This window comes from Panthera pardus, unplaced genomic scaffold (genome assembly GCF_024362965.1).
Source record: "Panthera pardus isolate Hobbes unplaced genomic scaffold, ASM2436296v1 HiC_scaffold_27, whole genome shotgun sequence".
NCBI classification, from domain to species: domain Eukaryota; kingdom Metazoa; phylum Chordata; class Mammalia; order Carnivora; family Felidae; genus Panthera; species Panthera pardus.
Genome location: NW_026526843.1, coordinates 86,438,572 through 86,461,786, shown reverse-complemented (window position 1 = coordinate 86,461,786; position 23,215 = coordinate 86,438,572). Strand labels below are relative to the sequence as shown.

The 23,215-nt window shown below is 43.5% G+C and overlaps 1 protein-coding gene across 2 annotated transcripts in view; it reads right to left on the bottom strand.

Annotated features, from left to right (window-relative positions):
- Positions 1-23,215, bottom strand: part of EFHC2 (EF-hand domain containing 2) — a 183,274-nt gene that overhangs the window by 113,665 nt on the left and 46,394 nt on the right. Inside the window, exon 3 of one of the 2 annotated variants that reach the window (XM_053891684.1) lies at positions 8,680-8,830. The exons of the other annotated variant lie outside the window; for it this stretch is intronic. Within the exon in view, the coding sequence (XP_053747659.1) occupies positions 8,680-8,830 (151 nt within the window). The remainder of the gene's footprint in view (positions 1-8,679; positions 8,831-23,215) is intronic. 2 annotated transcript variants of the gene reach the window in all.

The following is a 23,215-nucleotide window of genomic DNA, read 5'->3' as shown; positions in this document are numbered from 1 at the left end:
TTGACTGCCCCATAAAGACAATTTGGGCAGATGTCCGCGCATTGGGTGCCTGCTTTTAAGCTCCTCCCGATCGTCATATTTTCTCTCTCTCTTCCTTTTTAAAGACCCTGGCTATCTGATTATGCTCTGCAAGCTTTAACTTTCCAACATTTCCCTGTGGTTTAGATCAAAATGATGACATATCCATTTATGTTTAACGCATTTTCATTTCACCCCCTTGGGACTTGCTTTAGATCTTTGGTCATACCACTAAATTTAGTTTTTAGACATTCACCTTCCAGAATTGAGACTACCACCTCTTACCTCTAAACTTTCGGTATGTTTAGTTCATTTTAGTAACACCGCACACCTAGGATACATCTGAGTCTAGAGACAGGGATTTCTTAGGTGAATGAATATTCATACCGGAATTGCCACCTGTCGCTGTGTCAACTAAGTTTGTATCCTAAAAATGTTAAGACCCTTCAGTGTGCTCAGACACAACAGAGTATCTTCTCTTACGTTCACGATTATTCCTCTGCTAAAATGACTGTTCCATTTTGATTTTTACAAAATGTCCTTCTTTAGCGTTTTGGTGTTATAAGAATGACTTTTTTTTTTTTTAATATACAGATAGTCTGACACCTGTCTTGTAGCAAAAGAATACAAAATGGAAAACTCCAGGGGGTGCCCGGGTGGCTCAGTCGGTTAAGCGTCCGACTTCGGATCAGGTCATGATCTCACAGCTCGTGAGTTCGAGCCCTGCATCAGGCTCTGTGCTGACACCTCAGAGCCTGGAGCCTGCTTCGGATTCTGTGTCTCCCTTTCTCTCTGCCCCTCCCCCGCTCGCACTCTGGTCTCTCTCTCTCTCGCTCAAAAATAAACATTAAAAAAATTTTTTTTCAAGAAAAGAAAATTCCTTGCCTCTGATCATAATAATACTGGGGCACCTGGGTGGCTCAGTTGGTTAAGCGTCCGACTCTTGATTTTTGGCTCAGGTCGTGATCTCACAGTTTGTGGGATCGGGCCCTGCGTCGGGCTCTGTGCTGACAGCGTGGAGCCTGCCTGAGATGCTCCCTCTTTCTCTGCCCCTCCCCTGCTCGCTCTCTCTCCCTCAAAATAAAATAAACTTTAAAAAAAAAAATGATCCTATGCATGTCCCCCCTAGCCACCAAATGAACCCCAAACGCTAGCATGACAGGTGCTCTAATGTCCCCTTATATCATTGCCTCCTTTCCTAGTTTTCCTTACACACCCCAGGATCGGCTCCCAAGTACCTTCCCAACTCCACCCCTACCACTTTCCCACCTCTTGATCTCATGCTGTCCCTTTTGGCTAATAAATATACCTTCATCTTTCATCTTTATCTGGAGAAACTTGTGAGGTACCACTCAAATGTCTTCTCTAGTGGATACTGGCGTTTCCTCTTCCGATCCCTCAAAGTATCTGGTGCCATTTCTGATGCCTGCGTTCTGTTATGGACATTGTCTACCACTTGCCCTTTCCTTTTATCTTTCCTCCCTCCTCTCCTTTGTTTCTTCAACAGGTATTTATTGAGCAGCCCCCATGCACCAAACACCTGTCTTCACAGGTCAATGACTTACCTCCACTCTTAAATTCTATTCTGTTCCATTCAATGGCAACCCCTTCCCCAAGGTCTACCCTCTGGGGTCGCCAGATTTAGTCAGCACACTGAAATATAGGATGCCTAATTAAATAGGAATTCTAGATAAACAGTGAGTAATTTTAGTACAGGTAGGTCCCAGGCAATATTTGGGACACACTAAAAACTTTATTGCTTATCTGAAATTCAAATTTAATTAAGCATCTTGTATTTTATCTGGCAACCTTACCACCATCCCTCCTCTGCTTTATGGGATGCAGTACTTAGATGGACTATATGCCCAACGTGAATGAATGACATATGAATGTAATATTTTGCGATTACATTTGATTAGATTATCCTACAGTATAAAAAATATATAAAGTATTATGTTGAAGGGTGAAACAAGTCACTAGTGGAAATCAGTTTGGTTTTTTTTTTCCATGTCTATTCACTTTTGAGAGAGAGAGCACACAAGAGTTGGGGGGGGGGGGTAGCGGGACAGAAAGGAGGGACAGAGGATCCTAAATGGGCTCCACGCTGACAGCAGCGAACCCGACGTGGGGTCAACTCACCAACCCGGAGATCATGACCTGAGCCGAAGCCGGACGCTTAACCGACTGAGCCACCCAGGCATCCCAGCAATCAGTGTTCTTAACCAAGGACACGCTAAGAAATGGAAGCCGGTTCTTGACCCGCCCCCCGGTCTGCACAATCAGAAGTTCTTGGAGTGGGCCAGGAGATTCTGATGAGTGTTCTCAGCTGAGAACAGCTGGCATAGACCTCACCAGAAAATTATGGTACCTTTCTAATCATTAGCCTTTCTTTACCATAGGTTAGTCTGGACTGAGTAGTGGCCGACAAACAATGATTCTCTTAGACAATTGGAAGTAAAACTACTGGGATTAACCTCTGACATTCTTGGCTTGGTGTAACATTGTTTTAACCACATTCCAACAGAACAGCAACAAACTCTATACGTATGACACTTCTAACCAAGAAGACAGTGATGTCCTGGCAAGAAATAAAAGCAAGCCTTGAGGTGTGACAGTGACGTGACTTATACCACACATCGACCTCTCTGCCAGCATGGATTCGTGAACATTACAAATACGTCGTTCTGATTAGAAGCTGTGTGTAACTGAATGCCTAGTTTGGCATTGTGCCTCTCTTGTTTCTGGCTTATTCCAAACTCCCCCCTCCCTAAAAAAAAAAAATCACATGACAGGAGAGGCAACTGAAGGGGGAGGCCAATTCATCCAGGTGTGCTCATTTCTTTTTTTTTTTTTTTAATTTTATTTATTTATTTTGAGAGAGAGACAGCATGAGTGGAGGAGGGGCAGAGAGAGAAGGAGAGGGAGAGAATCCCAAGCAGGCTCGGAGCTGTCAGCACAGAGCCCGACGTGGGGCTGGAACCTACGAAACTGAGATCATGACCTGAGCTGGAATCAGGAGTTGGACGCTTAACCGACCGAGCCACCCAGGTGCCCCTACGTGCGCTCATTTCAGTGGTCAGCTCCACAAAAGAAGGAAAGCGTTTGACCTCCCGTTTCATTTGGAAAATGTAGATGCCCTATGGGAGTCACAGGAATACCATCAGTGGGCATCACCTAAATAGGACCCCTAGCCCCTCTCCGGGGCCCACAGGTACATGAAAAGCAGTCCCAAAGTAGTCAAGATACAACTGAAAGAAACGCCACCTACCCCGTCCCACTGAGATCTGAGCCGCTGACTCACAAAGCTTGTTTGCTCTTTTTCCCCGTTTAACTTCGGAAAGCCCAAAGAAGATGTTTACGTGATTTTTTTCCCAAGGAGCCTCTGTCCAAACGGACCTTCCTGAACTGGAATCATCGTATTAAATATTTCCAGACAGACTGGTTTCTTGCCAAACAGAGCTTGATGATGGAGTGGCTGGTTCGTGTTTGCTTTCCACGGTGCTTGCTAGAGCCCGCCAGGAATTGCTGTTGACAAACTCAGTCTTGTTACGGATCGTGATGACCGCGTATTCCGTGCATACCCCCTGAGCTGTGTCTTCCCTCGGAGACAACGTCCTGATCAGGAAGAGCCAATCAGAAATTCCGAAATTTTCAAGAGACTTTACAAGTCGCCTTTTACTCAGAGTTGTTCCCCACCCCCCCAGCCCCGCCCCGGGTCTTTATGAATAACATTGCCCCCGACTTCCCTAATAATGTTCAAATACATCATTAAGACTAACATCGGTTTGCCTCTGCAATCTGCTTGTGCGCTTCGATTTGAAATCAGGAGGCTGAGAGAATCGAGAAGTCTTAATAAAAGCGTTTCCAAGATCCTCATAGAGGTTACCTTTCATTTTTCTTCTTGGATAGTTTAATAAAACCAAAGACTCACTAGACGGGGCAGTTAGCTACAGGAATAATAATAAAACAATGCACAGGGGCACCTGGGCGTCTGACTTCGGCTCGGGTATGAACTCACGGTTCGTGGGTTCGAGCCCCATGTCGGGCTCTGTGCTGGTGGTGCGGAGCCTGCTGGGGATTCTCTCTCTCCCCCCCCAACCCCCCCTCTCTCTCTCAAAATAAATCAATGACCTTCAAAAAAAAAATAAAAACAATGCACTGATGAAGGTTCAGGATATCCTGTGATCCCCAGTCTATCATTTGTATAAATTTGATGTCACGTGGGGAAGGTAATCAAAAACAGGCAAAAAGCTTAGTTAGAGAATGTTGGAGTAAAGCATTCAAGTGACTATAAATATAATAAGTGTTTATAAACATAAATATTAGTATAAAAATATAAGAAAATATTTTTTGACTAAGGCAATACCATCGCTTACAAACACACAGGTAAAACAGATGTTCATAGAATTTAAAAGTTGTGAATTTGGGGCGCCTGGGTGGCTCAGTCGGTTAAGCGTCCGACTTCAGCTCAGGTCGTGATCTCGCGGTATGTGAGTTCGAGCCCCGCGTCGGGCTCTGTGCTGACTGCTCAGAGCCTGGAGCCTGTTTCAGATTCTGTGTCTCCCTCTCTCTCTGACCCTCCCCCATTCATGCTCTGTCTCTCTCTGTCTCAAAAATAAATAAACGTTAAAAAAAAAAAAATTAAAAAAAATAAAAAAATTAAAAAAAAATTAATAAAAGTTGTGAATTTGCTTTCTGTTCTGAAGTAATTCTTCCAACATTTTCTAATACATTATTGTCAATCTTTAAAAACTGCCTTGTATAGGTTAAAAACGACCCTAAAGAGTCTAAAGACTTCTTGTCCCTTCATAAAGTGTCATATTTCCAACCATAAAAGTCTGTAGGAGCGCCTGTGTGGCTCAAGTCGGTTAAGCGTCCGACTCCTGATTTCAGCTCAGGCCATCATCTCACAGGTTCATGGGATCGAGCCCCACTCTGGGCTCTGCACTGAAAGCTGGAAGCCTGCTTGGGATTCTCTCTCTCTCTCTCTCTCTCTCTCTCTGCCCCTTTCCTGCTCCCGCTCTCTCTCCCCCTAAATAAATACAGAAGCAAACATTAAAAGAAGTTTCCTTCAGAAGTCAGAGAATCTTTTTTTAAAACATCAAGGCATTTCCATATTTCCTAAAAGACTTGCCGTTAAGGCACAAATTCTCGAAATCAAAAGACCCCGGGGTGGATAGTGTGTCAGAGCGCAAAGAATAACGAGGACCACTCACATCCTCTCCTCACATTAATCCTTTCTCCCCCCCACTAGTAAAACAAAGTGCAGACACTAAATCCAGTCTTCTTCCTTTTTCCACCACCTCAACAGTGCCTCTCTTCCAACATGGGAGAATAAGCCTGATTCTGTTCACGATCTGAGCACCCCCGATTCCCAGTCCACACCTCCAGTCTTGACTTTCTTCCTGAAAATACATCCCAACATGGCGGGCATCACCATACAGATGTCCCAACCACGTTCAAAGGCCTCACGGTCAGAACAAGGATACCCTACCTCTACCCCGAACATTGCTCCCTGCTCCGTGCTTCTGGGTTTTACTACTATATCACCATCTTTTCGACCGACCGCAGAGTGAGCTCTGAGGCGACCTGTTAAGATTCAGATGAAGCAAATTCCTTCTGTTTCTTTTTCTTGGAGAGCTGACAATGACCTACTTTAGATGGTGGTTGGGGGATTAAATGAGATAGTGATAAAGGAGGTACTTTATCAAGGACTTGACAAAGCACCTGTCATTAGATATTCCCCTTCCACACTTTCTATATTTAGTTGTTGGTCAATGCCTATCAACTCTGCCAACCAAATGTCTCTCAGGTCTTTCCTGTGTTTTCTGTTTCCTACTGTCATTGTCCAGGTTTAGACACTGAGCACCTGCTAACCTGAACAACTGCAAAACTCTTGGGCTATAGTCACTCCCTTTCCTCTCCAACCTGCTTACCTGCTAGCTCCAGGAGAGCCAGCACAGTGCCCGGCACAGAGTAGGCATTCGACAAACACTTCTTGGCAATGCTGACTGGCCCCAAGTTCATCATCCGGACGCAATGGAGCTATGTGCCAAGAAAACCTCAATCTCATCAACACTGAAGGAAATCCTTTGCATACTGCCTCGTCACGACCTTATACTCAGAGACCCATGGTCCCCAAATTTCTCTGTTTCTCCCCATAGTACCCATCGTGGTATATCAACGGGGAGGCAATGGGCCCAGATAAGTAGTTGGTAAGGAACAAAGTCTCTTCAACATAGGCAGAAATTCGTAAGATGGGTTAAATAAGGGTAAGCAGGGTATGTTATGTGTCAAACGCAGAAAGGAGGAGATGGAAGGACCCAGAGATAATTCATTTTCTGTAGGTATTAAATATATATGAGGCACCTAGGCTCTAAATATTCATGACACAACAAATATACAAGAGTCAGTAAATATTCATGAGCACTCAATATTCATGAGGCCTCAATTTGGTCACTCATTCGTTGGTGACACCCATTCTGGCCCCAGGTGTCCTTTCGCCGAGAAACAAACAAACCCCATGACTACAGCTGTGGCCAGGCCCTCTTCTCCCTGGGTCTCTCTGATAGAGGTGTGCTGTGAGCCCAGGGTCCCTTCTGTCTGTGGTCCTCCTTGCTTGAACTTCAACTCTGGTCGTCAAGACTGACGCAGCAAAGACGGCGGGACCACGGCCTACCCCGGGATTCAGGCGGAGCGGTCCTCCCACCCACCCGTACCTCGTCCTACATGTGCGAACTGAACTCCTTTCTTTCCCCCTCGCGTCTCACTGTGCATTTCGAATTGTTTCCACGCGTCACGTGATGATGCATTTTAATTTGGTCCATGAGGCTTTTGCTCCGTGGCCTCTGGGAGAGCCCGCACGCACACTTCTTGGAGGACGGCGCCGCGTCAAGGTAATACCCCCACGTGACACTCTGGCTGCTACGTGGAGAACAGATGGTTGTACCAAAGAATCATGGCTCCTGAGGGGTCAAAGTGGTCTTGGAAGGTCATCTACACCACCACACACACACACACACACACACACACACACACACGACCCCCTCCCATACCTCTACTAAGCTCACGACCCCCTCCCATACATCTACTAAGCTATCAGTGAAAAATAACCCCTGACCTGCCCCCTATCTATACCAAGGACCAAATACGTGACACCCCTCTCTACCCCCACACCTGACCCTGACCCCCATGTTCTTCCAGAAACATCCCAATCTCTGGCAGCTCTCTGCCAGAAAATTATTATTCTTACTGACCTGAATTCTGACCCCCCCCCCCCAGGTCATATCCTTGAGGATACAGAAAATTAGGTCATCCTTCCTCCCCATGGCAGCCCTTCAGATTCCTGAATTCACCAGGCACACCCGAATCTTCCCTTTACAGACAAATATCCCTTTTCACTATTCTGCCTTACACATGACAACTTTTCAGGCCTTTTACCACCATGGTTGCTGCCCCCTGAAGGCATCCAGATCTCAGCACTGTCCCAGGTGAAGGACTCCTAGCACAAGAAGAAATCAGTCACCTCCCTTGATCTCCACCCTACTCTTAATAATGCAGTTTAGGATTAACTCCTCTGGTGGCCACATCACAGAGTTAACTGGCTGAGATGGAGTATGGATAAAGAGGACTGGTACATGGGGGAGGGGAGGGGTGAAGGAACAGCGACCCTCTGCGGAAGAGCCATCAGAGTATGTAGTTAACAGGGATGAGGAGGAAGAGAGGGTGGTTAAAGCAAATGGCTGTGAATTCAAGAAAGAAGAGAGAGAGGTGCCTGGTGGGGGGGGGGGTGCGGGGCGCAGTCGGTTAAGCATCTGACTCTTGATTTCAGCTCAGGTCATGATCTCAGGGCTCAGGAGTTCAAGCTCCACATCGGGATCCACTCTGACTATGCCGAGCCTACTCGGGACACTCTCCACCTCTCTCTCTCTCTCTGCCCCTCCCCTGCTCTCATGTGCTTGCACGCTCTCAAAATAAATGATGAGATAAGCACTTAAAGGAAAGAGAAAGGAAGAAAGAAGAGAGAATACAAATCTGGAAGCGACAGTGGACGAGTCTCCTCTCTTCTCCTTGAAAGTGTTGTGAAGAAGTAATATGATCATAGTAAAGAGACTGAAGACACAGGAGGGTTTACTCATACTGGAGCAGCATGGGAAAGAAAACTAATATACCAAGACTTGTCTTGCTTATAAGAGCAAGACAAAGGGCCCATGCTGAGGTGGGGGGTGGGAGGGGGCGGAGTAGAAAGCCAGTAAGTCACCATCAATAACCGCAGGCCAGTGGCATGTTCATATTCGCAGTCACCAACAAGTCAGACACCGAAGCAGTATATGGCGCCTTTTAAAAAGCCAGAGACGGGGGTGGGGCACCTGGGTGGCTCAGGCGGTCGAGCGTCCGACTTCGGCTCAGGTCACGATCTCGCGGTTCGTGGGTTCGGGCCCCACGTCGGGCTCTGTGCAGACAGCTCGGAGCCTGGGGCCTGCTTCGGAGTCTCTGTCCCCCCCTCCCGTCTCTCTGCCCCTCCCCCACTCATGCTCTGTCTCTCTCTGTCTCTCAAAAGTGAATAAAGATTAAAAAAAATATATAAAAACCTAGAGAAGGGCAGTATATAAAGGTGGGAGTTACAAGTCAGAGAACCATAACTCTGCTTTCAATAGGTACCTTGAGGCAGTCCGCTATTTTTCAACTCTGGTTCATTTACTTGAATTGTGTCATCTTCGAGGTAGAAGAGGATTTTATGGCGTCTTATTCTATACTTTTCTTGAGTTTTATCAGGCAATTCATCTTCTAAATAGGCATCAAAAGATAATACCTGTTGGGATCATAATTAGAAGCTAAGAAATGGCAAGAAAATTTTCATCAAAACTGAGAGTCAATACGGCTACTGCTTACATACTTGCTGTTGATGTAAAGCGAAAAGTGGAGAGTTTCACCAAGACATTCCACACATCAGCTCTGCGAACAGATATGCAATCTAGGTTACCATATACAAAGACTGTATTTTCATCACTGTCTGGTTAGGATAAGGAAACGATACCCAAGCAACAAATCCATCATTCAGCTCTGCTCTAAGCTGAAGTACTATCTGTCGGGTTTCGCAGTGGGATTCTATATGTAAGTTACAGTAGTCCCCCCCCGCCACACCCCCCACATCGTATCCATGGCTTCGCTTTCTGCAGTTTCAGTGGCCCGTGGTCAGTTGGGTCCAGAGGTAGATGATCCTCCTTCCGCCCTGTGCTCAGGTCGACGGGAGCCCACGACTGCATCCCAATGCCTACATCGCCCACCTTACTTCATCTCATCACGCGTGTCTTACCGTCTCGCATCATCGTAAGAAGGGCGAGTACAGCACGATGAGGTATTTTGAGAGCCCGCGTTCGTGTAACTTATTACAGTATATTGTTAAAATTGTTCTATTATTACTTATTGTTGTTAATCTCTTACGGTGCTTAATTTACAAATTAAACTTTATCATAGGTATGTCACGTGTGTATACGGAAAAAAAAAAAAAACCCACTACATATGGTTGAGTGCTACCTGTGGTTTCAGGCATCCACTGGGGGTCTTGGAACATGTACCCTACGGGCAAGGCTGGGGGGAATACTATGTAGACAAACTAATATTTTTTCTGAATATTCTTTCAATAGGAAGATGTGAAATTCTTACAGCGCACCGGAGATCCCACCTCAAACTTCTCCAGGAACTTCAAAGAGCCTAGCTCAATGCCAACCAGTCTCATCTTACACTGTGTATGTGTTGGTGCGGGGGTCCCCTCCCTAAGGAATGTGGTGAGAAAAGACCTCAAGATAAGGGAAGGCAACCTGGCTATGTGCGTACGTGACATTCCTCACGGCTCTGTATGTCTGTACATGACATCCCTCATGACCCTGTAACGTGAGACCCTCCCCCCCGCCCCCGCCAATCAGACTGTATGTCTATATGCTACCCATATATGGAGACAAAGAAGTAGAAAACGCATAAAATGCTACACCACGCGGCATTCGGGGCTCAGTCTTTCAGGCACAAACCCTCTGAGCCCATGCCGGCAAGATCAAAATTGCTTCCTGGAAAGAAAAGCCTCAGTGTCACGACTTTCTGTGCGAGCATCCTGCTACAACGCGGGGAGGGGAGTGCTGGAGAGGGACTCAGGTGGGAGAGGTGGATTCTATAGTACTTACTGTAAAAATCAGAGATCGTCAAAAATGCTCTTGAAAATTCCTTAACCATTCTGGAACACTGGGCCTCTCGGTAAGTATAACACAGCCCATTTTTCTTCCATGATGAAGCAGACAAATGACTGCCTCTTCAGCTGAAGGCCCATTGAAATACCTTCCTTATTAGGCTCAGGTGCCATGTTGTACGAACAATACGTATGTTCGACCCTTGGAATCACTCTCAACGTGGCAACCTGATCACACACGGAGGAAGACGTGGTCACTGAGGACAACTGAGGGGCCAGGAGATTCAGGCTACCATTTCAAGCTTGCCCTGGGACACGTGCTCCTTGAGAGCTCAATTTTAATATTCCCTCCGGTCTCAAGTTAATTGTGTATATGATGTGACAGTGTGGTAATCCAACATGGACAATATGATATGTACGACTGAGTCTGTTAGGTGCAATCTACCCTTCTAAAGGTGGTCAGTTACTCTAATTAGGAATATATGTTCCGGGAGAGTTTAGCAAATTTTTATCAGAAGCCCACACTTCAGAAGGGGCTGACAAAATGTCTCAGTAGCTTATCTTTGATCAATACAAGACACTTTGTTCATTACCGTAAAGGATGTTAGAGAGGAGCTGTAGTGAGTTAAGTGATTCTATTCAAAATGAATGGATCCTTTGCAAGTATGGCCGAGGCACTGTCTTTACTGGAACAGGTTCTAGAAATCTGGTGTACCTGGAGATCTCCAACCTTTCAAAATGGCACCTTTGGCTTCATTCCAGAATGGTCCTATGTTCAACTGCTTTCCTGGAAAATTCACCTGGCCTGCCTCCAGTTGGAAGGTTAGCTAAACTCACTTCTAGAATACGGTCATATTTGTGTTGATTGAACATTTCTGGTAAGATGCTGTTGGATGGGTATAGGGTTTCCTTCTGGCGTGATGCAAATGTCTTGGAATTAGAAGTGATGGTTATGCAACACTGTAAATATACTAGATGGCACTAAATTGCACCCTTTAAATGGGCTAATGGTTAGGGCGTGTGGGTGGCTCAGTCAGCTAAGCACCCAACTTCAGCTCAGGTCATGATCTCGCGGTTCATGGGTTCAAGCCCTGCATCAGGCTCTCTGCTGTCAACACAGAGCCTGCTTCAGATCCTCTGTCCCCCTCTCTCTGCCCCTCCCTTACCCCTGCACGCACACACTCTCCCTCTCAAAAATAAACCCCAGAAAGGGGTCCCGTATCTCAGGGGTTCTGAAACCCAGCCGAGAGCCAAATGGAAGGCACAGGAGAACTGTGACACGGTGCCTGCTGGCTGCCCTCCCTATTTTGTGACGGCTACCTGAATACCATGGTGTGAGACACCCAGTCCGGGGAGAAGAGACTGGGGTGACGCCATTTTTCCCCGCAACACCAACACAGTGGGACTTCAGGAAGCAGCACAGCGCCCCCCGGTGGAGGTGGGACAGGCTTACACCAAACCCAGCCCTTCCGGGCCTGGTAACTGCTTATTTACTGGAGTGACACTGACTGACCCAACACAGCCGACCTCTCCTCCAGACCAGCACAGCCACCACCCCCCAAGAACCAACAGATGACTCGTTCTTTTTCTTTCTTCCCTCTTTTTTTTTCTTTCGAAACCAGGCTCATAGTTTCTGATTTGGTCTTTGTCAATTCTCATTATATACATACATATATATATTTTTTTATCCTATTCTGTCTCCATGTTTTCTCTTTCTTCTTTATTTCTCTTTCTCTTTCTCTGGAATTAGCCCTATAGTTATTTGATTCTCTTTTGTTTTCTTTCCTCCTCTTTCTTTTTTCTCTTTTTATGCGATCAGGCTCCATACACACATACCTTTTTTTTTTTCTTTTTTTTCTATTCCAGGGTTACTTCAACAAACAAATCAAAGCACACCTAGTTAAAGGTCCAACCACCACCACTACGAGCAAGGAGGAGGTCTGCAGAGGATCCGAACAGTGGGAAAGAGCAGCCAAAAACGCAACAACAGAACGCACACAACATAAACACTTCCTGGAGTCCCAGACCGTGGACTGTGCAGGACCCCTTTTTAATACAGTGGTACTCACAGGTGCAGGACACATAATGAGCCTTTACAACATGCAAAAGACGAAAACTTAGCCAAAACAACAAGACGGGAATTCTCCCCAAAAGAAAGGTCAAGAAGAAATCACAGCCAGAGAATTGTTGAAAACAGATATAAACAATATACCTGAATAAGAATTTGGAATAACAGTCATAAGACTAATAGCTGGGCCTGAAAAAAGCAAAGAAGACACCAGAGAAACCCTTGCTGCAGAGGTCAAAGACCTAAGAACTAGTCACGATGAATTAAAAAATACTATAACTTAGAGGCAAAATAAACTAGATACAGTGACAGTTAGGATGGAAGAAGCAGGGAATAGGTGAAACAGAAGATAAAATCATGGAAAATAATGAAGCTGAAAAAAAGAGGGAAAGGAAATTATTAGATCACAAGGGGAGAATTAGAGAACTAAGTGATTCCATGAAACAAAACACTATCTGTATCCTAGGAGTCCCAGAAGAAGAGCGAGAAAAAGGGCAGAAGGTTTATGTGGACAAATTACAGCTGAGAACTTCCCTAATCTGGGGAAGGAAAAAACAGGCATCTAAGTCCAAAGAGCACAGATAACTCCTGTCAAAATCCGCAAAAACAGATCAACATGATGACACATTATAGTGAAACTGGCAAAATACAAAGATAAAGAGAGAATTCTGAAAGGAGTTAGAGACAAAAGGTCCTTAACCTACAAGGGTGGACACATAAAGTTAGTAGCAGACCTGTCCCGTGGAACTTGGCAGGCTAGAAGGGAGTAGGAGGAAATATTCAATGTGCTGAATAGGAAAAATACGCAGCCACGAATCCTTTATCCAGCAAGGCCGTCATTCAGAATAAAAGAGAAAGGTCTTCCCAAACAAAAACTAAAGGAGTTAATAATGACCACTAAACCAGCCCCGTAAGAAATTCTAAGGGGTCTTTCTCAGTGGAAGGCAGCAAAGACTACAAAGGACCAGAGAACATCAACACAAACAAGAAATCTACAGATAGCACAATGGCACTAAATTCAAATCTTTCATAATCACTCTGAATGTAAATGGACTAAATGCCCCACTCAAAAGACATAGGTTATCAAAATGAATTAAAAAAAAATAAGATCCATCTATATGTTGCTATAAGAGACCCATTTTAGATCTGAGGACACCTGCAGATTGAAAGTGAGGGGACAGAGAACCATCTATCATAATAATGGACAGCAAAAGAAAGCTGGAGTAGCCATACTTATATCAGACAAACGAGACTTTAACACAAAGACTCTAACAAGAAATGCAAAAGGGCATTATATCATAATTAAGGGGTCCATCCATCAAGAACTAACAATTGTAAACATTTATGCCCTCAACTTAAAACACCCAAATAGATAAATCAATCACAAACATAAGCAAAGTTATTGATAATAATACCATAATTGTAGGAGACTGTAATACTCCACTTAGAGCAATGGACACATCATCTAAGCAGAAAATCAACAAGGAAACAACGGCTCTGAATGACACATTGGACCAGATGGACTTAACAGATATATTCAGAACATTTCATCCTAAAGCAGCAGAACGCACATTCTTCTTGAGTGCACATGGAACATTCTCCAGAATAGACCACACATTGTATCACAAAACAGCCCTCAACAGGTACAAAAAGACAGAGATCATACCATGCATATTTTCAGATCACAACACAACTTGAAGTCAACCACAAGAAAAAATTTGGAGAGCCCTCAAATACATGGAGGTTACAGAACATCCTACTACAGAATGAATGGGTTAACGAGGAAATTAAAGAAGAAATTTTAAAAATACAAGGAAACAAATGAAAATAAAAACACGACAGTCCATACCCTTTGGGATGTAGCAAAGGCAGTCCTGAGAGGAAAATACATTGCAATTCAGGCCTATCTCAAGAAGCAAGAAAGGTCCCAAATACACAACACAAACTTGCACCTAAAGGAGCTAGAAAAGGAACAGCAAATAAAGCCCAAAGCCAGCAGAAAAAGGGAAATAATAAAGATTGGAACAGAAATAAATGATACAGAATCCAAAAATACAGTAAAACAGATCAGTGAAGGAGCACTTGGGTGGCTCAGTCGATTAGGCATTTGACTTCGGCTCAGGTCATGATCTCACTGTTCGTAGGTATGAGCCCCTTGTCGGGCTCTGTGCTGACAGCTCCGAGCCTGGATCCTGCTTCAGATTCTGTGTCTCCCTCTCTCTCTGCCCCTCCCCAGCTCATGCTCTCTCTCTTTCTCAAAAATAAACAAACATTGAAAAAATTAAAAACAGCAGAACAGATCAATGAAACTAAGAGCTGGTGTTTTGAAAGAATAAACAAAATTGATAAGCCCCTAGCCAGATTTATCAAAAAGAAAAGAGAAAGGGCCCAAATAGACAAAATCCCGAACAAAGGAAGAGAGATCACAACCAATACCACAGAAATACAAACAATTATAAGAGAATCCTATGAAAAATGATATGCTAACAAAGTGGACAATCTGGAAGAAATGGACAAATCCCTAGACTGTCACACACTACCATCACTCAAATGGGAAGAAATAGAAAATTTGAACAGGCCCATAACCAGGAAAGAAATTGAATCAGTTATCAAAAATCTCCCCAAAAATAAGAGTCCTGGGCCAGATGGCTTCCCAGGGGAAGTCTACCAGACAATTTAATGAAGAGTTAATAACTATTCTTCTCAAACTGTTCCAAAGAATAGAAATGGAAGGAAAGCTTCCAAACTCAATTCTATGAAGCCAGCATTACCTTGAGTCCAAAACCAGATAAAGACTCCAGTATAAAGAAAAATTCCAGGCCAATATCTCCGACGAACATGGGTGCAGAAGTTCTCAACAAGATACTAGCAAATTGAATTCAATAGTATATTAAAATAATTATTCATCGTGATCAAGTGGGATTCATTCCTGGGCTGCAGGGCTGGTTCAATATCCGCACATCAATCAACGTGATACATCACATTAATAGAAGAAAGGATAGAACCATATGATCCTGTCAATCGGTGCAAGAAAAGCATTTGACAAAATACAGCATCCTTTCTTAATAAAAACCCTCAAGACAGTCGGGATAGAAGGAACATATATTAACATCGTACAAGCCATGTATAAAAGGCCCACAGGTCATGGGGCTACTATCATCACAGCTACTATCATCCTCAATGGGGAAAAACCGAGGGCTTTCCCATGACGTCAGGAACATGACAGGGATGTCCACTCTCACCGCTGTTCAACATAGTACGGCAAGTCCTAGCCTCAGCAATCAGACAACAAAAAGCTGTAATCATCAAGACAGTGTGGTATTGGCACAAAAACAGATCTATAGATCAACACAATGGGAGAAGCTATTTGCAAATGACATATCAGATAAAGGGTTAGTATCCGAAATCTATGAAGAACTTACCAAACTCAACACCTAAAAAAACAAGAAATGCAGCAAAGAAATAAGACATGAACAGACACTTTGCCAAAGAAGACACATCCAGATGGCCAACAGACACATGAAAAGATGCTCATCACTCCTCATCAGGGAAATACAAATCAAAACCACACTGAGATACCACCCCACACCTGTCAGAATGGCTAACACGAACAACTCAGGCAACGACAGATGTTGGCGAGGATGCAGAGAACGTGGATCTCTTTTCCATTGTTGGTGGCAACGCAAGCTGGTGCAGCCGCTCTGGAAAACAGTGTGGAGGTTCCTCAAAAAAATTAAAAATAGAACTACTCTATGACCCAGCAATAGCACTACTAGGAATTTATCCAAAAGATACAAAAATGCTGATTCAAAGTGGTACACACACCCCAATGTTTATAGCAGTGCTATCAACTATAGCCAAATTATGGAAAGAGCCTAAATGTCCATCGACTGAAAAACAGGGAAAGAAGTGGTGTGTGTTTGTATGCATATACGTATATGTATATATACATATATACATACATATATGTTACATATATATGTTACATACATATATAATACATATATGTATATATGTAATATATATGTATGTAACATATATTGTAACATATATATGCGTTTGTGTATATACATACATATATACATACATATATATTACATACATATATAATACATATATATGTATATATGTAATATATATGTATGTATTATATATGTATGTATATATACAGAGAGAGAGAGAGAGAGAGGGAGGGAGAGGGAGAGGGAGGAGGGGAGAGATTGAGAGAGGGAGGGAGAGAGGGGGAGGGAGAGAAGGGGAGGGAGAGAGGGGGAGGGAGAGAGGGGGAGGGAGAGAGGGGGAGGGAGAGAGGGGGAGGGAGAGAGAGAGAATACTACTCAGCAATGAAAAGGAATGAAATCTTGCCATTTGCACCAACATGGATGGAACTGGAGAGTATTATGCTAAGTGAAACAAGTCAGAGAGAGATATCCTATGATTTCACTCATATGTAGGATTTAAGAAACACAACAGATGAACATGAGGGAAGGGAAGGAAAAATAAGATAAAAGCAGAGAGGCAAACCATAAAAGATTTAAATACAGAGAACAAACTGAGGGTTGCTGGAGGGCGTGGAGGGAATGGGTTAAGTGGGTGATGGGAATCAAGGAGGGCATTTTTGGAGATGACCACTGGGTATCATGTTTAAGAGATGAATCACTGGGTTCTACTCCTGAAGCCAAAACTACACAGGATGTTATCTAACGGGAATTTAAATTAAAAAGAAAGTTAAAAGAAAAAAAGATGTTGGACACTGAATTGAGGTTGACATACTAAAGCGGTAAATTCTAGGCATGCCCGGGTGGCTCTGTCAGTTAAGCATCCGACTTCAGCTCAAGTCATGATCTCCCAGTTCAAGGGTTGGAGCCCCACATCGGGCTCTGTGCTGACAGCTCAGAGCCTGGAGCCTGCTTCAGATTCTGTCTCCTTCTCTCGCTCTCTGCCCCTCCCCCACTTGTGCTCACTCACTCTCAAAAAGAAACTTAAAATGGTAAATTCTGTGTTATATGGACTACATCTCAATAAAAATAAAAAATAAAAAATAAAGGAAAGGGGGAAAACGATGTCAGAAGACCCAGAAGGACAAGAGAGCTGGAGTTTCGTTGAGCTTCCAGTAAAGGTAGGGAGAGGGGGCAGAATATGCCGCCCCAGAAGGTACCACTTTGGATATGTGGAGTATTTGGACCCGAAAACAACTGGGTTCCAGCAGACTCGGGGAGAATTTTTTTACCTGTCCCTTACCTGCCTACGAGAAGTTAGATAGGGACCCTGTACCAGGAAGGGAGCCATTACCAGAGAGAACTTTTCTATCAGGAAGACGTATTGGCATGGCATGGTAAATATTCGCTGACCAGACATTCGTTCTCCACATCTTCCCATCAAATGGCTTCCTCCTCTTTGAAGTCTCAGACCCCTACACCCTTTTCCTTAGCTCTGGATAGAAGGTCAGTCTCAATTATCTGACCGCCTCTGTGTCTTAGTGGGGCTCCCAGAGGTATGTAAGTAAATTTGTGTTTCTCCTGTTCATCTGTCTTATGGCAGTTTAATTAGACCAGCCAAAGAACCTAGAGGGGAAGAAGGGCAACGTTTTCTGCCCCTTCAGGATTCAATCTGAAACTTTTTTTTTTTTTTTTTGGCTTTGTAGTTGGGTATGAAAGCATGGCGATATAAAATTCATCACTCTCACCTACCTCTGTGCATTGACTGCTATCGGTAGGAGTTTGTGACTGAGCAAAGGGACACAGATCAGTTGACCACACGTCATTTATGTAATCATTGAATATCGGGCAAATAATACATTACAAGAGAATGAAGGATGCTAAATACAAATGAAGAGAAAAGAAAAGATAGTATTTTAGGCCGGGCTTCAATAGGAGAGGGAGAGACTGATAGGTCATGTTCTGGTCCTCTGAGACTCCAGCATGCAAGTGAAGGACAGTAGAATTCGTCACTCCAAAATATGCCTCTTTGGTATAAGAACTATTTTAGAGTGGTTTTCTTTGTTGTTGTTGTTGTTGTTTGGGTTTGCGGGGTTTTGGTTTTTTGTTTTTACACACAGCAAACACAGGAGTACCTCTGGAAATAGAGAAGTTACCTTTCTGGAAGACGTGTACCTGTATAAGGGAAATCTCCATTTGTAAGGGCATCCAAAGAGATCTCTAGAACTTCTTATCACTGGAGAAGACAACAACTTAAATCTGCATAACAACCTCACTTTAACAGCGCCTTTCCTGGTAGCCTCCCAACAGACTCCCCACCCCAAACACCTTTTATCTTTTAGCTGGAGGTGGTATTTAAGGTGGTGGCTTGGGACATTTGGGGGAGTTACTCAGTCTTCCTGGGTCTCTCCCACGTATACATTTTATTAAGCTTCTGTTTGTTTTCCTCCCGTTCGTCTTTTTTATTACGGCGGGATCTCAGCTGAGAATCTAGACCCGTCCTATTTTCCTCCCCTACAAAAGGTAGGGAGCAAGTCAGAGTGGTAGAGACAGAAAGACAGAAAAGGAAGAGAGAAAAATGTCACCTGTAGCAAAGTAGAATACAAGGGAAGAGACACCAAACAGACCAAAAGTGATCTCACAAAGATAAAAGACCTAATCACAAAGGAACCTGAGGTACCAGAGGATCCAAAGAGAATGTCCTAAAATGAAAACTGCCAGAAATAACAATTTATGGAAACGTAATTATGATACAAGCTTTCATCATAACTGATGATGTCCAACAAAGATTAGATAAATAAGGTCCTAGAGGATGTAAATGGGTAAATGGCTGTAATTGTCTTGAAAATGGGATGTAAATATCATTCCGCAGGGACATGTGATCTTTAGCTCCGCAGCAGGCTTCTGCCAGCCCTACTGTGTTATACAAGGTTACCTGCCTGATCCCCGAGGCAATTTGAACATTTGAGGCTAGCCTACAGGATATAAAATCTGAAATCAATTAGCTTTAAATAATAGAGAGCGTGGGATTTCTTCATTATAAAGGAACATTTTTAATTGGTTAGTATTCCTGAAATTAGCATCGTCTTACAATTATAAAGGCAAAAGAAACTGGAAGCCGTCAGTTTGATGGAAGGTGTGAATGTAGCCTTGTGGGGAAGGAGTTAATCCTATTTTCATGTCAGTTGAGCTATTTACTTTGCATGCGTGTCCCGAAGAGCTGGATTTTAACATCGATTTGGATTCCTAATTTCCACTTTAAATTGTTTTCAAAATGATTACTGTCTGACACATGAAATAATTGTGTGCAGAAGACTGTCCATCATGGGCTAGGCAATGCAATCCTGAGACAAAAGCAAAAGCAAAAGCTCCCTGAATAAATCTGCGAATTGTTTAAAGACGATGAGGGTGGTGCGACCGACGCATGAGTCATCAAGTCTGTATTTCTCAGAAACTAAATAGCTAAGTGTCCAAAATTTACAGCTGCATTTTCTAGAGATGCTGTCGGGAAAGACATGAAAATCCAGTAATATTCAATGAGGATCAACATTCTATAAAGAGATCAGCATCACTAATGTAAGTTTTAAATGTTTAGGTTCCATTTGATGAGAAAGGCTCAGACTCAAATTGTACTAAAGAAGAAGGTATCTGTGACCACTAAGGATCAATGCATACAATTACAAGTGGGTAGACAATACAAATTTCTGTGCATTTAGATTTTTTTAAATGTTTTTATTTACTTTTGAGACAGAGAGAGACAGAGCATGAGCAGGGGAGGGGCAGAGAGGGGAAGACACAGAATCTGAAGCGGGCTCCAGGCTCTGAGCTGTCAGCACTGAGCCCGACGCGAGGCTCGAACTCACGGAGAGAGAGATCATGACCTGAGCTGAAGTCGGACGCTCAACCGACTGAGCCACCCAGGCGCCCCCAAATTTCTGTACATTTAACGTGGTGTTGTTGATCCTTCCTGAAAAAGCTGTTAAGTCAGTGATTTCTTTTATGAATATAGAGTCCTAGAATAAGGAAATAAACCATAGGAGAGTTTCTATCGCATATAGAGGATGGCTCCCCTATTCGTGACAATTGTATAGTTCTAGAAATTTATCACGCAAAGGGGAGCAGAACGTGACATCCCAAAATACTCTTCTTTGGCATAAGAGTTACCTCGAACTGATTCTTTTTAAGACACAGCTGACCTAGGAGAAGCTCTGAAATCCAAGTAAAAGTGACCGTTTTGGTTTTTGTTTCTAAGGTGTTTTTTTTGTTTTTTTTTTTTAAATAAAAGTTTGTTTATTTTGAGAGAGACAGAAACAGAGCAAAGTAGGGGAGGGGCAGAGAGAGGGGGAAAGAGAGAATCCCACGCAGGGTCTGTGCTATCAGCACAGAGCCCGATGCAGGGCTTGAACCCAGAAAACCGTGAGATCAGGACCTGAGTCGAAACCAAGAATGAGATGCTGAACCATCTGAGCCACTCAGGTGCCCCTAAGGTTTTTATTTATTTATTTTGAGAGAGAGAGAGGGGAGGGGGAGGGGCAGAGAGAGAGGGAGTGAGACAGAATCCCAAGCAGCCTCTGCACCATCAGCCCGGAGCCCGACGCAAGATTCAAACCCACAGACAGAGAGATCATGACCTGAACCTAAATCGAGAGTGGGACACTCACAGACGAAGCCACCCCGGCGCCTCAAAAGTCACCCTTTTGTACGAGCCATTTACATGTATAAGGGAAATCTCCATTTCCAAGGGTGTCTCCCTCACTGTACCAAGAAGAGGAGGGATGACCAAATACCTCTAGAAACTCTTATCAATGGAGAAGGCAGTGACTTAAATCTGCATAACAACCCTACCCTTGTTTACTATGCTTTTCCTAGTCCCCCACCCCCCCATAAGTGGCTCCCCCACTCCCAATAACCTCTTTTGTCTTTAGCTGGAGATAGTATTTAAGGTGATGGCTTTGGCCATTTGTGGGAGTTCCTCAAGTTTTCTTGGGTCTCTCCCATGTATACAGGAGGTATACAGGTTATTAAACTTCTGCTTGTATTTCTCTTGTTAATCTGTCTTTCATCATAGGGGCATCTTAGCCAAGCACCTACAAGGGTAAAGGGAAAATTATTTTTCCTCCCCTACACAGGCTAATTCACAAAAAATTCTAATAAATTGAAAACACATAAATTATACAAGTTCCAGTCATTAATCACAAAGCAATACAACTAGAAATATTATGTAACTATAAACAAAAATTCTCACTAATAATTATTGTATTGTAATTAAAAGTAAACTTGAAAATACAAAACATGAGTATAGAATTAAAGATGTACAAACCTGTAAAATTTTGGTAAAGCGATAATCTTGGGTGAATTACTGGATTTAGATTACTACCTAAGAGAATTTAGAGTTAAAGAGGGCTTACTCGGTTCATTGTTCTAACTCAGCTATCCTCAGGCTTGGCTCTGCTGAAGGAAAGAAGGAAGGAAGGAAGGAAGGAAGGAAGGAAGGAAGGAAGGAAGGAAGAGGAAGAGAGGAAGAGAAAGAGAGAAAGAAAAGAAAGAAAGGGAAAGAAGGAGGGAGGGAGGAAGAATGAAAGAATGAAAGAGACAAAGAAAGGAGAAAAAAGGAAGAAGAAAAGGAAGAAAACAAAGCCCAGGCCCAATGAATCAGGATCACGTGGGGTGTTGGGTGGGGGGAGCACTTGGGTGGCTCAGTCAGGCGTCCGACTTCAGTTCAGGTCATGATCCCCTAGTTCATGAGTTCGAGCCTGACTTCAGGCTCTGCACTGACAGCTCAGAGCCTGGGGCCTGCTTCACATTCTGTCTCCTTCTCTCTCTGTCCCTCCCTCTCCCCAGCTTGTGCTCTTTCTCTCTGTCTCTCAAACATAAATAAAAACGCTTAAAAAAACTTAAAAGGGGTTCCTGGGTGGCTCAGTCTGTTAAATGTCCTACTTCAGCTCAGGTCATGATCTCCCAGTTCGTGAGTTCCAGCCCTGCCTTGGGCTCTGCGCTGACAGCTCGGAGCCTAAAGCCTGCTTCAGATTCTGTGTCTCCCTCTCTCTCTGCCCCTCCCCCCCTCCCCAAATGCATAAGCATTAAAAAGAAAAAAAAATTTTTTTAAAAGAATCATGGGGGCAGGTAATGATGAGAACAAAGGCAAAAGAAAGGTAGATAAAATTAAATTTCTTTACAATTTGCAGCCTGCGGACAAATACGGGCAGAGCAACATTCCTCAAGGAACTCACCCAGGCCTTGATGTTAATGCTTTGCTAGAGGCAAAAAGCAACCTTAACTTAACAATAGCCAGACCTCCAGGATGCGGTTAAGTCTTCCATACGTATGAAAAGCCTTTGGGAAACTTCCTTTATCTCTGCCCCTCCCCACTTAAAAAAGTATATAATCAATTGTTCCTCCCTATCCCAGTGCAGATCTTCCGGACTAAGGGTCCTGTCCCGGGGCTTTCATAAAAACACCTTTTTGCACATAAAACGTCTCAAGAAGTCTTTCCTGCCGGCTCACTCGCCACCCACATCACATCAGGTAAGAGAGGCGTTCGTATTTTTTCTTAAAGCTCTCCCAAGTAATTCTGAAATGTAGCCAAGAGTTTTGACTCAGTGAGCAATAAGTTGAGCAAAAATTTCTGAAAGTGGAAAAATCTGTCATAAGGAAAACAAGTAGAAAGCAAAAAGGATAAAAGAATAAATAGGAGAATTTGAAAGGAGAAAAACAACCGTAATAAACAAATCCAAGACTTTCTTTAATACACAGGTAAGAGTCTAGCAAAGATAATCAAGAAAGTATGAAGTCAGAAGTGAGTTACCGCAGGACACAGAAATGTAATAAATTGCAAGACATAAATAATCTTCACATAATAAATCATGCAAGCTTTGACGAAAACAAATTTTAAAACCACAATTAAATAAGTGATTTTTGTAATAACTGTGAATTATCAAACTACAATGAATAAACTAATAACTGAGTAAGCAGTGGAAAAAATTACCCAAGAACTGTCTCTAAAAAGGCTCC